This window comes from Oncorhynchus mykiss, chromosome 22 (assembly GCF_013265735.2).
Source record: "Oncorhynchus mykiss isolate Arlee chromosome 22, USDA_OmykA_1.1, whole genome shotgun sequence".
NCBI classification, from domain to species: Eukaryota; Metazoa; Chordata; class Actinopteri; order Salmoniformes; family Salmonidae; genus Oncorhynchus; species Oncorhynchus mykiss.
The window spans coordinates 9,149,393-9,165,340 of NC_048586.1; the positions used below are offsets into that span (position 1 = coordinate 9,149,393).

The 15,948-nt window shown below is 42.9% G+C and overlaps 1 protein-coding gene across 4 annotated transcripts; it reads right to left on the reverse strand.

Moving 5' to 3' along the window:
• Positions 1-7,526: 7,526 nt before the first annotated feature.
• Positions 7,527-15,913, reverse strand: si:ch211-218d20.15. Of its 4 annotated transcripts, none has more exons than XM_036958658.1 (9): positions 15,842-15,913; positions 15,421-15,525; positions 15,057-15,127; positions 14,792-14,852; positions 14,588-14,655; positions 10,783-10,885; positions 8,676-8,794; positions 8,364-8,509; positions 7,527-8,159 (listed from the first exon to the last, which is right to left on the reverse strand). In XM_036958658.1, exons 2-9 carry the CDS (start codon positions 15,482-15,484, stop codon positions 8,057-8,059), a joined length of 735 nt encoding a protein of 244 aa, XP_036814553.1. In that variant the 5' UTR covers positions 15,485-15,525; positions 15,842-15,913; the 3' UTR covers positions 7,527-8,056. The 4 variants fall into 4 exon arrangements, with proteins under 4 accessions (XP_036814553.1, XP_021434528.2, XP_021434529.2 ...); XM_021578853.2 differs by having other exon boundaries at positions 15,057-15,175; XM_021578854.2 differs by lacking the exon at positions 15,842-15,913 and having other exon boundaries at positions 14,588-14,649; positions 15,057-15,175; positions 15,421-15,758.
• Between the last annotated feature and the right edge of the window lie 35 nt (positions 15,914-15,948).

Sequence of the window (15,948 nt, forward strand, 5' to 3'; positions counted from 1 at the left end):
TCAGACAACTTGTGGTGTCTAATTTCTGATGGATTTTTCCTTTTAGCATGTGAACAGTATGGGTGTTCAGTGCCACTGTTCTGGCCTTTTGGTCGTCCAGTCGTGAGAGGCCGTTTTGTACCAGCCTTGTTGGAACGACGGGCAACAGCTGTAGGCTATCAGGGAATCATAGGGCCTGGTCGTCTGGCAGCTCTTTGGAGTGCTGCTGTGCTGTTAGCCGTTGGGCTGATGTGAGACTTCCCAAAGCAATGGATGGCTGAAACAAGCCTAGATGGATTGCCTTTAATTGCATTAAATTTCCTCACTAAAGTTGTCATCAATACTCAGCACTTTGAGGTCATCCAGCATTCCAGCAACCAGGTCAATTGGTGATAATTCAGAGGATATGTCTGTAAACATATTTTTTTTTGTGCAATGTAAAAGTATAGTACATAGTACAACTAAAATTACAGAAAATGTGTCACTGTCAAAATAATGTCAGTGCTGAATGTGAACTGCTTAGAAGTACAATTCATCATTGTCACTGGGCACAGGCTGTTGGTGAGGAGCACACTCTGTTTGTTCCTCCAAGCAGGTGGCCCTGTCTGTAAGTGAACATAGAAACTACTAAGATACGACGACTAAGGTACAATGAAGGTTGTATATTTGGATTGTTCAACTGCACTCAATATGAATGACAATACCGTATACCATTATTTGAAAACAACAATGGTGAATGTACTGAACATTGATGTTTAAGCTTCATACCTTTTACTGGTGAGCTTGGATCCCCAAGTTGTTGATTGGAATGAGCTGTAGCTAATAGTTAGAATCATACTGGTGAATGATATGACAATCTATTTTAGTGGTTGTATTATGTCTGTGAAACAGTGTAAGTATTTGTTGAGTACAGGCATGTTACCTGTGTCTGACTTACCTCTTGGCTGACCTTTGTCCCTCAGGGGCTGCAGGAACTCCAGGGAAATGTTAGCTACAACAGGTATTCAAAATACATACAATGAACACTGATGCATGTATTTATGTACATTAAAAGTACATTCATTTCATGTTGGGTTTTATAATGTTTTGTTTGCACTGTATTACCTCCTGATGTTATTTTAAAGCGCTCAGCCCGCATCTCTGGTGTTGTGGGAAGGAAGTTGCTGGAGAAGCAGCCAAAGTTCTGCACCACTGCAGCCTGGTGCTTCCAGGTGTTGCTGCATTTGAGGTTGTACTCTCTGCCTCTCTAGTGCGGACACCATGGAAGGCCCACTCTGCACTCCATACTCTTTCCTAAAGTCTTTCTGATACAATCTGTGCCAAATACATGGTGAAAATGTCAAATAAACTTTGTCTCAGAAAATAAAAGTATATTTTTTACATTTTATTTTGGCTCTGTAGTCTCCCAAGATTTGCTATCTTACACTGCATATGATATGAAAATGCACTGTTATAGCCATTTTCTTAAACACAGATAATACACTGCTCAAACAAATAAAGGGAACACTTAAACAACACAATGTAACTCCAAGTCAATCACACTTCTGTGAAATCAAGCTGTCCACTTAGGAAGCAACACTGATTGTCAATAAATGTCACATGCTGTTGTGCAAATGGAATAGACAACAGGTGGAAATTATAGGCAATTAGCAAGACACCCCAATAAAGGAGTGATTCTGCAGGTGGGGACCACAGACCACTTCTCAGTTCCTATGCTTCCTGGCTGATGTTTTGGTCACTTTTGAATGCTGGCGGTGCTTTCACTCTAGTGGTAGCATGAGACGGAGTCTACAACCCACACAAGTGGCTCAGGTAGTGCAGCTCATCCAGGATGGCACATCAATGCGAGCTGTGGCAAGAAGGTTTGCTGTGTCTGTCAGCGTAGTTTCCAGAGCATGGAGGCGCTACCAGGAGACAGGTCAGTATAACAACCCAGCAGCAGGACCGCTACCTCCGCCTTTGTGCAAGGAGGAGCACTGCCAGAGCCCTGCAAAATGACCTCCAGCAGGCCACAAATGTGCATGTGTCTGCTCAAACGGTCAGAAACAGACTGCATGAGGGTGGTATGAGGGCCCGATGTCCATAGGTGGGGGTTGTGCTTACAGCCCAACACCGTGCAGGACGTTTTTCATTTGCCAGAGAACACCAAGATTGGCAAATTCGCCACTGGCGCCCTGTGCTCTTCACGGATGAAAGCAGGTTCACACTGAGCACGTGACAGACGTGACAGTCTGGAGACGCCGTGGAGAACGTTCTGCTGCCTGCAACATCCTCCAGCATGACCGGTTTGGCGGTGGGTCAGTCATGGTGTGGGGTGGCATTTCTTTGGGGGGCCGCACAGCCCTCCATGTGCTCGCCAGAGGTAGCCTCTTGTGAGACCATATGCTGGTGCGGTTGGCCCTGGGTTCCTCCTAATGCAAGACAATGCTAGACCTCATGTGGCTGGAGTGTGTCAGCAGTTCCTGCAAGAGGAAGGCATTGATGCTATGGACTGGCCCGCCCGTTCCCCAGACCTGAATCCAATTGAGCACATCTGGGACATCATGTCTCGCTCCATCCACCAACGCCACGTTGCACCACAGACTGTCCAGGAGTTGGCAGATGCTTTAGTCCAGGTCTGGGAGGAGATCCCTCAGGAGACCATCCGCCACCTCATCAGGAGCATGCCCAGGCGTTGTAGGGAGGTCATACAGGCACGTGGAGGCCACACACACTAATGAGCCTCATTTTGACTTGTTTTAAGGACATTACATCAAAGTTGGATCAGCCTGTAGTGTGGTTTTCCACTTTAATTTCGATTGTGACTCCAAATCCAGACCTCCATGGGTTGATAAATTTGATTTCCATTGTTAATTTTTGTGTGATTTTGTTGTCAGCACATTCAACTATGTAAAGAAAAAAGTATTTAATATGAATATTTCATTCATTCAGATCTAGGATGTGTTATTTTAGTGTTCCCTTTATTTTTTTGAGCAGTGTATATGAGATGTATGTGGGTGAGACCAATCAGAGTACAGATCACATCTGAATTACCTTAAATATGTTAAAGAAAGAGAGAAGATGTTGGGTATAAGACATATGTACCGGTAACAGAACTTTTCATCTGCAGATCACTTTTTAGCACATCCAAAGCTGATAAAAGGGAGTGCCCAATCTCAAATAGCCTTGACAAGGTCTCTGTGGCTTTGGCCTCAATATCCCGGTGTTTAAGTGCATCAGCCACAAAGAGATTGTGGTTGTGGACATTGGATACACACACCATGGCTGGATACATAGGAAGATGTGGGTCTTTGCTCCTAGAACAAACATTTGATTGTGTTCAGCGAAATCAAAGTTAGAGAATGATTAACCACAATGGGCAGGCTTGTATATGTAAATAAACCATTCACACACCTGTTCAGCCTCCCCTTTCCGGTGACACAGCGTATCAGAGTGATACTCATTTTGGGGGGCCAGCAAGTGTTTTTTGATGTTCCCTTGTTGGGGGATCTACTATAAATCTTGTGACGGCATCTGTAATCAGCCTAAACAGAAGGTGTATTGTATTAATTATCTGGATGTCTACATGCCTTACATTTGCTCTATCCCACTGATAAAATCTCATTTTACAAACTTCAATCATTACCTTGGGAATCCCCGTCGCCATCTTGGAGGATGGTCCAAATGATTAGCCAAGCAAGGGAAGTTTGCAATGTAAGCCCCTCAGCCCTTGTTGGAAGTGTACAATTATGTTCACTCCGGGGCCTGAAACTCCCCATAATTCAATTCGCGACGATTGTACATCCGCTAAGAAAAGTATTTTGAAAACTTAAAAACAACATCAATGGAGAAGTCAACAAGTAAAAACGAATGCAAATAAGTTAGACATTTTGCTACTACGTAAAAAGTAAATATGTTTTTGCTTGGTTATCTTTTGGAAATTGTAGAAATAAAACTTTTTCCTTCTTCAGAAGTTCCAGTTAGGCACTCTAACATTAGTTAGTTAATTCATTTGCTAGCTATCATACAGTAGGCGTATATTAATAATTATATATTTAATATAAGTAGACATGCACTCATAATTGAATGTATAAAGCACCCACAAGCCACCGGTGGCTGAAAACACAATCATCAGGGGATGAATGAGTGACAAATTTCCGGCCAAGTGTGGTCCGTTTAAAAATCATTCCTTCCTCCCTCGCCCCTTGCCCTGCAAGTGTATACTCATCAGACGTCATGATACGTCATCAGAAGTGTCCACTTAATTTGAGGGCTGTGGGGATAGGGTGCGTATTTTAAGTGTTTGGACCTCAGGATAGTCTCTCAAGCAACAGGCTGTGAGGCAACAGCTGTGGCGAGCCCTGTGACGAGCCAACAGCTGTCGCGAGCCCTGTGACGAGCCAACAGCTGTCGCGAGCCCTGTGACGAACCAACAGCTGCCGCGAGCCCTGTGACGAGCCAACAGCTGTCGCGAGCCCTGTGACGAGCCAACAGCTGTCGCGAGCCCTGTGACGATCCAACAGCTGTCGCGAGTCCTGTGACGAGCCAACAGCTGTGGCGAGCCCTGTGACGAGCCAACAGCTGCCGCGAGCCCTTTGACGAGCCAACAGCTGCCGCGAGCCATGTGACGAGCCAACAGCTGCCGCGAGCCCTGTGACGAGCAAACAGCTGTCAAATGCTAGCCAATGGAAGCATAGTAGAATGCCCCTCTGAATAACGGGGCGTGGTTTTGGCTTAACTGCATTTGGGAAAAGAAAGACGCAGAAGTACCTAAGAGTTCAGGGAGGAGGAGGAGGAAAGCATTCCCGTGGTGGACGGAGGCGTGTGGGACAATGGTGAGGAGTAGGAACAGAGCATTTACAGTACTGAAAAGGACACATAACTTCCAACATCTGATTCAGTATAAGCAGGCCCAGGCTCTGAGGAGAACTATTCCTCAGGCAAAGAGGTCATGTTGGCGTTGGTTCTGTGACACCATTGGAAGGGCGACACCAGTGGGAGAAGTGTGGGGGATGATTAACAGAATGAGTGGGGTCAGAAGGGAGTGGGATTATCCAGTGTTGATGAGTGGGGAGGATGTGGCAGTAACAGATGAGAAGGCAGAGATGATGGCCAAAGCGTTTGTCCAAGTGCATAGCTCTGTAAATTTGTCAGAGGGGCAGAGGGATAGAGAGAGAACAAGAGAGGAACATCCTGGATTGCTGGATAGGAGGGAGGATGTAAATTATGCATTGAATGCACCATTTACCATGGCAGAGGTGAAAAGGGCAATAGGTAAGGCTGGGTTAACTTCATCTGGGAAAGATGAGGTGTGCTATGTTATGAGGGCCCATCTTAGTGATGAGGCACTGGATAATGTATTGGTGTTGTACAATAGAGTGTGGGAGGGGAAACTACCAGGCAGCTGGAAGGAGACCCAACGAGGCCAACAAGCTATCGGCCAATGGCCTTAACATCACATGTATGTAAGATTATGGAGTGTATGATAACGGAGAGGCTAACTTCCTTCCTGGAGAGCAGGGGGTTAGTATCGCCACATCAGAGCGGATTCAGGAAGGGTAGGGGAACAATGGACCCAGTGCTCTGCTTAGAAGCAGAGAACAGGAAGGCTCAGGTGAACAAGGAGACTGTTGAAGCTGCATTTTTTGATGTGGAGAAGGTGTATGATATGATGTGGAAGGAGGGGTTGTTAATCAAGCTTGATATTATGGGGGTAGGAGGAAGAACGTACAACTGGATAAAACATTTCCTGTAAGTCTCTTTCAGGTAGCTACATGGTGGATAATGGTACACCACAGGGGAGCGTGATTAGTCATCTGTTGTCCTCAATCATGATTAATGATGTTTACTCTCAGGTACCGACAGATATTGGGAGGTCGTTATTTCTGCTGTTTGACAGGGAAGGAGTGGGGGGCTGGGCGTGCCTCATTGAAGACCATATATGTTGCATTGATCAGATCTGTAATAGACTACGGAAGGATAGCGTATTGTTGTACGGGCTGCCGAACCATGGAAAGGCTAGATGTCATACAGTGGAGGGGAACGAGGCAGTTGATATACTGGCTAAACAAGCACTAAGTAGTGGGGATGTTGATGTGCTAGTTTCAATGAGCAAGGCAGAGGCAAAAAGCATGATATGGAGAGTGACGTTGGAGAAATGGCAGGAGCAGTGGAGTAGAGATACTTAGGGCAGGTATTTATTTCAAGAACAGAGGAAAGTTGGGGAGGGGAGAATGGCAGGAAGGAACAGAAGAGAGGAGGCTATATTTACACGATTAAGTGTGGGCCACAGCCAGTTGAATAAGACCTTACATGTGATAGGAAAGCATCCAACAGGAAAATGTGAGTATTGCCAGGAAACAGAGACCGTGGAGCATGTATTGATACAGTATGGTCATTATTGGAGGGAAAGAGAGAGGATGAGATCTAGTATGAGGGAAAAGGGATACAGGAAATTAGTTTAAAGAGTATATTGAGTATAACGTCATTAGATATAGTCCCAAATATTTTGTTAGCTTTTTTAAGCAACGGGGCTGGCAGGTAGGATTAGGTTTCTCGCTTTCTCTGGCCTACACTCCAGTACAGTAGGTGGCGGTAATGCACCATTACGTTGGATGCCACCCGCCGATAAACCCCACCGAAGAAGACGCGGACATCGCAGTGTTACCAATTTAGCGACTTTGTCGCTATATTTAGGGAGTATTCAGACCCTTTTAGCGACACATTTTTTAAAAAGCGACTCGCAACAAATCTAGCGACTTTTTCTGGTGTTATTGGAGACACTGACGTGAAAGCACGTATCGTTCTTACTCTTGGGGCCCCACCCCCGTCTCAAAGCACTCAGTCCTCGCGCAGCAGCCCCTCCCAACTGCAGTCAGAGCAGATGTTCACCAGTCCGCGTCCAGACTGCAAATGAATCGCGCATGCGGGAAGCTGCCGCTGGCTGATCCCTCCCTGGTTTACAAAACTAACCTGAATTAGGGCCAGACTAGTTACCTTAATTTTCTCACATTGCCATTGACCGTTTTTTCTATTGTCTCTTTTAGGTCCATTTAGATTGTTAATGTAGAATGTATACCAAAAAAAATGTATGGTTAAAAATGTTAATGTTTTACTGTGACTTGTTGTAGGCTCCTAAGTGGATCCATAAGGTTAAAAACAAAAACAAATAAAAAAACTAAACTAAAAAACTAAGTAACTCTGCTGGAGTGTCTCTTTTGGGTCACTTTTCCCGGTCCCAATCATTAAAATACTTTGAAGTCACAATTTGAGGATGGTTGGAATTGTGACATAAAAAAAACCAAGAATCAACAGAAGAAAGTTCATTTGTAGTTCTAAACATATTTAGGATGTTTTTTACTCACTTTTTGTCTCTCCCACGAGGTTATTCCTCTCCCCTACAGCATCCATCACAATATAGCTACTTTCCTTAATGAGGAGTTGGCAACACTGCGTGACAGTGCAGGCTAGCTGAGTAACACAAGTTGATAGCCAATAAAATAATCAAATCAAGTAATCAGTTCAATGACATATATCTGGTGTATTAGAAGCAAGTATTGGTACAATGGTTTTCTTTCAAATGTGTATTTATTAAGACGATGATTGACCATGAGGATTTCCATTTTTCCATTCACTATCCTGTTTTCCGCTAACAATGTATGCTCGACCACGGTCGGCCTTGAACATCCGTGGCTTCCGTGACCATTTTGCCCGATTAGCCTGTTCTCTTTCAAATCTATGACTCGTGGTCAATCTCTGTTATTGAAATTCAGAAGATTTTCAGTCTATAGGCTTATCTCTCAATTTAATTTATTGGCCAATGTAAACAATTTGTTCAAATGCAATTTCATACAGTAACATTATTTAGCACCTCTTTTTAGACATTTGGCCTAACACATTTATAACACATTCATTAACATTCATCCACTTAACCAATGAGAGCTCAGGACCCTATTCAATAAAATGACAGTGACATGTCAAAGCATCATTCTTGAATCACCGGGTTGGTCTGTCGGACATTAATAAAAAATCAAATGTTGTTGACCCTCAGCTCCACGGGTTGGTAATATGTAACACGGGCCCAATGTCAGGTGTGATGTCATAGCTGGGACACAAAGGTCATGGCTGGACTCAGGTCTTCAGTGAGTTCCTCTGGTAGCGAGGAGACTGTTGACGTTATACTAAGAGTCAGCTCCAATATCCTGCAGGGACACACATTCCAAAAGAGTAGACTATGATTGTAACCGTAAAGTTATCACATTAAACCAATGAATACTAACTGGGTTTGGAGTTAGGTTGGGATTAGGTTAGCCTGATAACTGAAACATGGGGCATTCACTGCACTGCAAGGAAAGTGTGATAATTGAATGCAGTCCATAATTTAAAGCAGTAGCTCCTGCTCTCACCAGCTGATGTAGTGTGCTGGGAGCTGAGGCTCCTGCCTGGAGCCCTCCTCTGTCAGCAAAGATGTCTTCATCTGTCTGAAGTTGGCCTCAATCTCTTTCTTCAGGACCGACAGTGGCTGGATACCTCGGAATGAGCTGAGCACTTGCTACAACACATGAAGGTAAGATAAAGTTTGTAAATCACTGTGAAACCGTGAATGTGCAATGGGGGAAATTATTATTGTACCGTCGAGTTTGACCTATGAATATAATAAACATAATCGGCTACCAATAGAATAGAGTATACAAAATAGAAATGAGTAGACCACTTACATATATAACTGACAGCTGGTGGGCGATGTATTTGTGGCTCCCGAGATGTTTTACATCCTCCTCTAGCTGCTGACTAAGTACTAGTAGCTGATTGAGCCTCCCGATGTGTGAGAAGTATTCTGCAACAGAGACACAATCTTAGGTATAAGCGGTTATAAAGGTGAAGTGTCTGTTTATAAACTGCTTATAATCATTGCATACTAAACTGAACAAAAACAATTACATATAAACTCAGCAAAAAAATAAATATCCTGTCATTGTCAACTGAATTTATTTTCAGCAAACTTAACATGTGCAAATATTTTTATGAACATAAGATTCAACAACTGAGACATAAACTGAACAAGTTCCACAGACTAACAGAAATTGAATATTGTGTCCCTGAACAAAGGGAGGGTCAAAATCAAAAGTAATAGTCAGTATCTTGTGTGGCCACCAGCTGCATTAAGTAATGCAGTGCATCTCCTCCTCGTGGACTGCACCAGATTTGCCAGTTCTTCCTGTGAGATGTTACCCTACTCTTCCACCAAGGCACCTGCAAGTTCCAGGACATTTCTGGGGGGAATGGCCCTAGAACCTCACCCTCCGATCCAACAGGTCCCAGATGTGCTCAATGGGATTGAGATCCGGGCTCTTCGCTGGCCATGGTTCATATAAGGAAATCATTCAATTGAAATAAATGCATTAGGCCCAAATCTATGGATTTCATATGACTGGGAATACATATATGCATATGTTGGTCACAGATACCTTTAAAAAAAAAGAAGAAAAAAGTAGGGGTGTGGATCAGAAAACCAGTCAGTCAGTGACCACCATTTGCCTCATGCAGCGTGACATCCCGTGACATGCAGCATGACATCTCCTTTGCATAGAGTTGATCAGGGTGTTGATTGTGGCCGGTAGAATGTTGTCCCACTCTTCTTCAATGCCTGTGTGAAGTTGCTGGATATTGGCGGGCAATCGAACAGAGCATCCCAAACATGCTCAATGGGTGACATGTCTGTTGAGTATGCAGGCAATGGAAGAACCGGGACATTTTGAATGAATGGCACAACAATGGGCCTCAGGATCTCGTCACGGTATCTCTGTGCATTCAAATTTCCATCAATAAATTGCAATTGTGTCCGTTGCTTATCCCTGCCCATACCATAACCCCACCGCCACCATGTGGCACTCTGTTCACAACGCTGACATCAGCAAACTGTTCACCCACACGCCATCTGCCCAGTACAGTTGAAACCAGGATTAATCTGTGAAGAGCACACTGCCAGGGGCCATCAAAGGTGAGCATTTTCCCTCTGAAGTCGTTTACGACGCCAAACTGTCTGTTCAAGACCCTAGTGAGGACATCTAGCACACAGATGAGCTTCCCTGAGACGGTTCCTGACAGTTTGTGCAAAACTTCTTCAGTTGTGCAAACCCAAAGTTTTATCAGCTGTCCGGGAGGTGAAGAAGCCGGATGTGGAGGTCCTGGGATGGCGATTACACGTGGTCTGCGGTTGTGAGGCCGTTTGGACGTACTGCCAAATTCTGTAAAATGATGTTGGAGGCTTCTGATGGACATGCCTTTGATAAAATAAAGCTTTTTGTGCGTATGGAACATTTCTGGGATCTTTTATTTCAGCTCATGAAACCAACACTTACATATTGCGTTCATATTTTTGTTCAGTGTAGATATGTGTCTAGTGTGGGTCATTCTAGTTCTGAAGGGCAGGTTTTTGTTCGAGACCAGTTTTTACACACCTGGTTCAAATAACTGTAGTTTAAATTCAAGACCATGATTTATTTTATTTTTACTTAACAAAAAAACAAACACATGATAGGTTGAATCAGGTGTCAGTGCTTGGTCTCCCTAACCCCCAACTGGTACAAAAATTATTGCTGAGTGGACTATCCTGTTTAAATAAAGACGAAGTGAACTGACCTCTTAAACCCTAACTCAATACCATCAATAGGGGTGTCTCCACTGGGCTGCTCTAACCCCTGATCTTACCATCCATTGGGGGTTTCTCCAGCATGTCTACTGGGCTGCTTTAACCCCTGATCTTACCATCCATTGGGGGTTTCTCCAGCATGTCTACTGGGCTGCTTTAACCCCTGATCTTACCATCCATTGGGGGTTTCTCCAGCATGTCTACTGGACTGCCCTGGATGAGGAACACCTCCACGCGAGGGTACATGGTCGACAGACCCACCATGTCAAGATAGTCCTGAAAAAAACCCACATCTTTCACAATTCTGACAAATCACATGAATGAAAAAATGTAACATCCCCTTAAAAATACTTGAGAATATATTTGGCATAGGAGCTCAACTGATGATTTAAATACTTCTTAGGGGTTCAAGCAGCAAAGCTGGGTGAAACCCTGTTGAATTTGTTGGCGTTCATTTTTCAGGTTCTCCACAGATTTGGTGAAAAAACTTAATGTGAGATTAGAAGGCTGAGGAGAATATAACCTTGCATGATGGTAAAGGACAAAGGGTCACAGCCTCTAATGCAATGCCATGCCAATTGGTCACATGGTGGCGCTATAACAAGTGATTGAAAATGCTAACTTTGAAAGCTTACCCCCCCTCACCCTGTGTGAACTAGAGTGCAAGTCAGCAAATAAGTTACTCTCCTCACAAAAAACACATTTGCCTCAAGGAACCATAATGTCCGCCATTTTGAATTTTGTGAAAAACACAACGCTACTCTGGCACCGAATGACCAATTGTCATGAAACTTGATATTTGGCATCTATGAACCAAGGTCTCTCAATGCAATATTTTCCAGGCTAATATCTCAAACATGGCCACTATGGACCAATAAATATTCAAGTGGGTGTGATTTAAGACAAATGCATGTAAATCATGCATGGTTATTCATATAACTTGATGTACATGTTAAACACTGTAAAGACTAAACATATGCAAGCGCAGGCAGATCGACCATATTGTGGTGCTATAATGGGCACATATTTATCTCTAGATCTGTTTGACCCACAGTCCTGAAATTTGGCCCACATGCAGTGGTGTAGTGCCATTTCTTTAGGTACAGGAGAGCATTTATCTTTTTGTTACATCATTATTTCTCAATCAAAGTTTGTACAGACAGATGTAGTCTACTGAATATTTGTATAGAATGTGCATGAAATGCATCCTACAATTTCAATGTCTGTCTATGCCCACACATTTCATCTCAGGAAAATGTTATATTTTTGATACCCTCAAACACCAAGTTAGCAATACCTAATTTCAAAAATAGGCATTCATCACTGACAATCATGAATGATAATCCTTCACATTTTACCGGTGAAATGTCCAAACTGTGTCTGCATGCCAATCATTTGGTCTTCATGGGAATATGCATTTAAATATTAAATGACTGTTTCGTGAGTGAATTAGAGCAGATGGTGTTAACAACCTATTAGCCTTTGTTGTATTTTGATTCAATCAAAGCATATATCCTGCCGAGTGGCGTGCGCTGTTGAGTTTTGGCCGCATGCGAAAAGCAATGTGACTATTTAGCTTCAGCTCTTAAAATCTCACTAGAAATTAGGTGTTTTTAGTGTAACGTTATAGGCCTAACTATGCTATGATATTAGATTTGGTTATGTTATGTAAAATACTCATTCATCAATTCAAGTGTTCAGCTTCAGAAATTATTTTCCAAAAATATTTTTACCAGCTCCATGTATTATCAAATCAAAAAAAGTTGCGCTCCGGCAGCACTACATCCCTGATGCTCAGGGATGTGAGTCTAGCTAACCTGTATAGTATGGTACTGTTTGGCCGCATGCGGGCGCTGTTGGACAGGAAAAGCCATTCATAGAAGCTTATTGGCTTATAGCGGCCATATTAATTGAGCTAGAGGCTTGACGATCGGTCTAGTGGTTCTGGAGACGTTTAAAGTCAACAACATCAAAAGCATATTGCACGACCTGTTTGATTTTGAGTTCTGATATTTGGCAAGCGTGGTAAGTAGTACAGAAATAGCTAATCCTAAAGTGATGTGTCAAATTTGTCCAGATGGTTGCACTGTATGGCCATAGCTTGAACCCTGCCCTTCCCCAAAACGTGTGTAAATATTGGACTATAAATTGTGCCTTCCTGTCATATTCTTATGCTAAAATGTTCATTCTACTCTACTGAGACCTTTACTTCATATTTGTATTCTTATATTTAAGTATTTCTTATTGTGGTAGCATTGTCGAGAAGGAACCTGCAAGTACGTATTTCGTTGGACTGTGTATCCCTTACCTACAACTAATACAACTTGAAACTTGCTGCATGCAGCTATATTTACAGTTGAAAGTTTACATACACCTCAGCCAAATACATTTAAAACGCAGTTTTTCACAATTCCTGAGATTTAATCCAAGTAAAAATCCATGTTTAGGTCAGTTAGGATCACCACTTTATTTTAAGAATGTGAAATGTCAGAATAATAGTAGAGAATTATTTATTTCAGCTTTTATTTCTTTCATCTCATTCCCAGTGGGTCAGAAATTGACATACACTCAATAAGTAGTTGGTAGCAGTGCCTTTAAATTGTTTAACTTGGGTCAAAAGTTCAGGTAGCCTTCCACAATCTTCCCACAATTCCTCCTGACAGAGCTGGTCAGGTTTGTAGGCCTCCTTGCTCGCACATGCTTTTCTGTTCTACCCACAATGTTTCTATGGGATTGAGGTCAGGGCGCTGTGATGGCCACTCCAATACCTTGACTTTGTTGTCCTAAGCCATTTTGCCACAACTTTGGAAGTATGCTTGGGGTCATTGTCCATTTGGAAGATCCATTTGTGACCAAGCTTTAACTTCCCGACTGATGTCTTGATGTTGCTTCAATATATCCACATAATTTGACTTCCTCATGATGCCATCTATTTTGTGAAGTGATCCAGTCCCCCCTGCAAAAAAGCACCCCCACAGCATGATGCTGCCACCCTGTGCTTCACGGTTGGGATGGTGTTCTTCGGCTTGCAAGCATCCCCCTTTTTCCTCCAAACGTGACGATGATCATTATGGCCAAACAGTTCTATTTTTGTTTCATCATATCAGAAGACATTTCTCCAAAAAGTACGATCTTTGTCCCCATGTGCAGTTGCAAACCGTAGTCTGGCTTTTTTTAAAGGCGGTTTTGGAGCAGTGGCTTCTTCCTTGCTGAGCGGCCTTTCGGGTTATGTCGATATAGGACACGTTTTACTGTGGATATTTATACTTTTGTACCTGTTTCCTCCAGAATCTTCACAAGGTCCTTTGCTGTTGTTCTGGGATTGATTTACACTTTTCGCACCAAAGTACATTCATCTCTACGAGACAGAAAGCGTCTACTTTCTGAGCGGTATGACGGCTGCATGTCCCATGGTGTTTATACTCGCATACTATTGTTTGTACAGATGAACGTGGTACCTTCAGGCGTTTGGAAATTACTCCCAAGGATGAATCAGACTTGTGGAGGTCTACAATTATTTTTCTGAGGACTTGGCTGATTTTTTAAAAGATTTTCCCATGATGTCAAGCAAAGAGGCACTGAGTTTGAAGGTAGGCCTTGAAATACATCCACAGGTACACCTCCAATTGACTCAAATTATGTCAATTAGCCTATCAGAAGCTTCTAAAGCCATGACATAATTTTCTGGAATTTTCCAAGCTGTTTAAAGGCATAGTCAACTCAGTGTATGTAAACTTCTGACCCACTGGAATTGTGATACAGTGAATTATAAGTGAAATAATCTGTCTGTAAACAATTGTTGGAAAAATGACTTGTTTCATGCACAAAGTAGATGTCCTAACCGACTTGCCAAAACTATAGTTTGTTAACAAGAAATGTGTGTAGTGGTTGTAAAACAAGTTTTAATGACTCCAACCTAAGTGTATGTAAACTTCCGACTTCAACTGTATATGTTGTTATAGGTTGATGTGGTACTACCTCCAGGTGCGGCATAGGTCTTGGCAGGTGTTCTAAGCATTGGAGCATCTGATCAATAATCTCTGCTCCTGGGTAAATACAAAATGGACATTAGACACTCAGGTTAGGAATCACAGGTCTGTGGTGCAATAGGCAAGGTGACAAGAGCTGCAGTTAGGGTTAGGCCTACTTCAGAGCATCTGTTCTGTTCTGATTGAGACTCACCTTGCTCCTGGAAAGTGTCCGACTCCTCAGGGCTACAGTTGGGTCTCAGCTGCTCCTGGAACTGTAATACAGGGGAATGGGAGTGAAAATACATTTCAAAAGAGGATGTGCACAAATGGAGTAGGTCTACTAAACATAATACAGTTTATTTCCAAATGCACAATATCAAAATGTCTCAAGTTCTCCATTACAGTACTCTCATACTCAAGTGTCAGTAAGTTCTGGTGAGGAAGGGTATACTCAGATGGTATGCATGAGTTCTCACCTGGTGTACCTGTGCCCTGATGAGAAGGTCCAGTTGTCCACAGAGATACAGCATCTCCAGCCCCACCTGCTCTGGACTCAGGTGGACAGGCATCAGGGGTCTCTTTACATTCAGCTCAACTGACCACAGGGGTTTCAGCACATAAGGTTCCCCCCCAAGAGGGTTGCAACGTTTAGATCAGAACAGATAGCTAGGAATGCAATGTGTAGAATTGAGGAAACCCTATTGTACGCGACAATCTGTGTACAATGCAACATAACTAATTTCAAATCAAAGCAGTACGCCATTGTACGTCGTGTGATAACCAGTTAAATCGCACATGCAATTAATGAACTAAATAATGTGTCAATGATGCTCGACTTACCTTTGAATTTCTCGTGATAAACGCACGGCTGACAGAGCGCCTCGGAGAAGCTGACTGCTGCCATATCTCGATTAGCGTTATCAACCTATTATCTGACAAATCGACCTTTATCATCCAGAAAAAAAAGAACGTTGGTGTGTGTTAGTGGCCGTGTATCGCTGCGGAAAACATTTGCACTCATTGCCGATCGGAATTATTTTTGTCTGACAAGGGGTGCGTTCAAGATCACGGAGGTATTTTTGAACGGTTCAAGATAAATGAATCGTTGAGATCCAATCCATCAAAACATTCAGCAATGTGAAATAAGGTACATCATGAGAAATGAAAACTAGCAAAAGCAAGTATGCATTGGAAATACAGCACACACACAACTAGAAGAACGCTTGATATAATATACATCAGAACAGTAGATATAGCCTACCATTTCAGATCGAACAGCAGCTTTGAAGTTTTGAACCCACCTCTATTGAAGACCAGTCTGCTTTCTGGATGATGTCATCGTAAATCGATGATTTCGCAAGGCGAAAG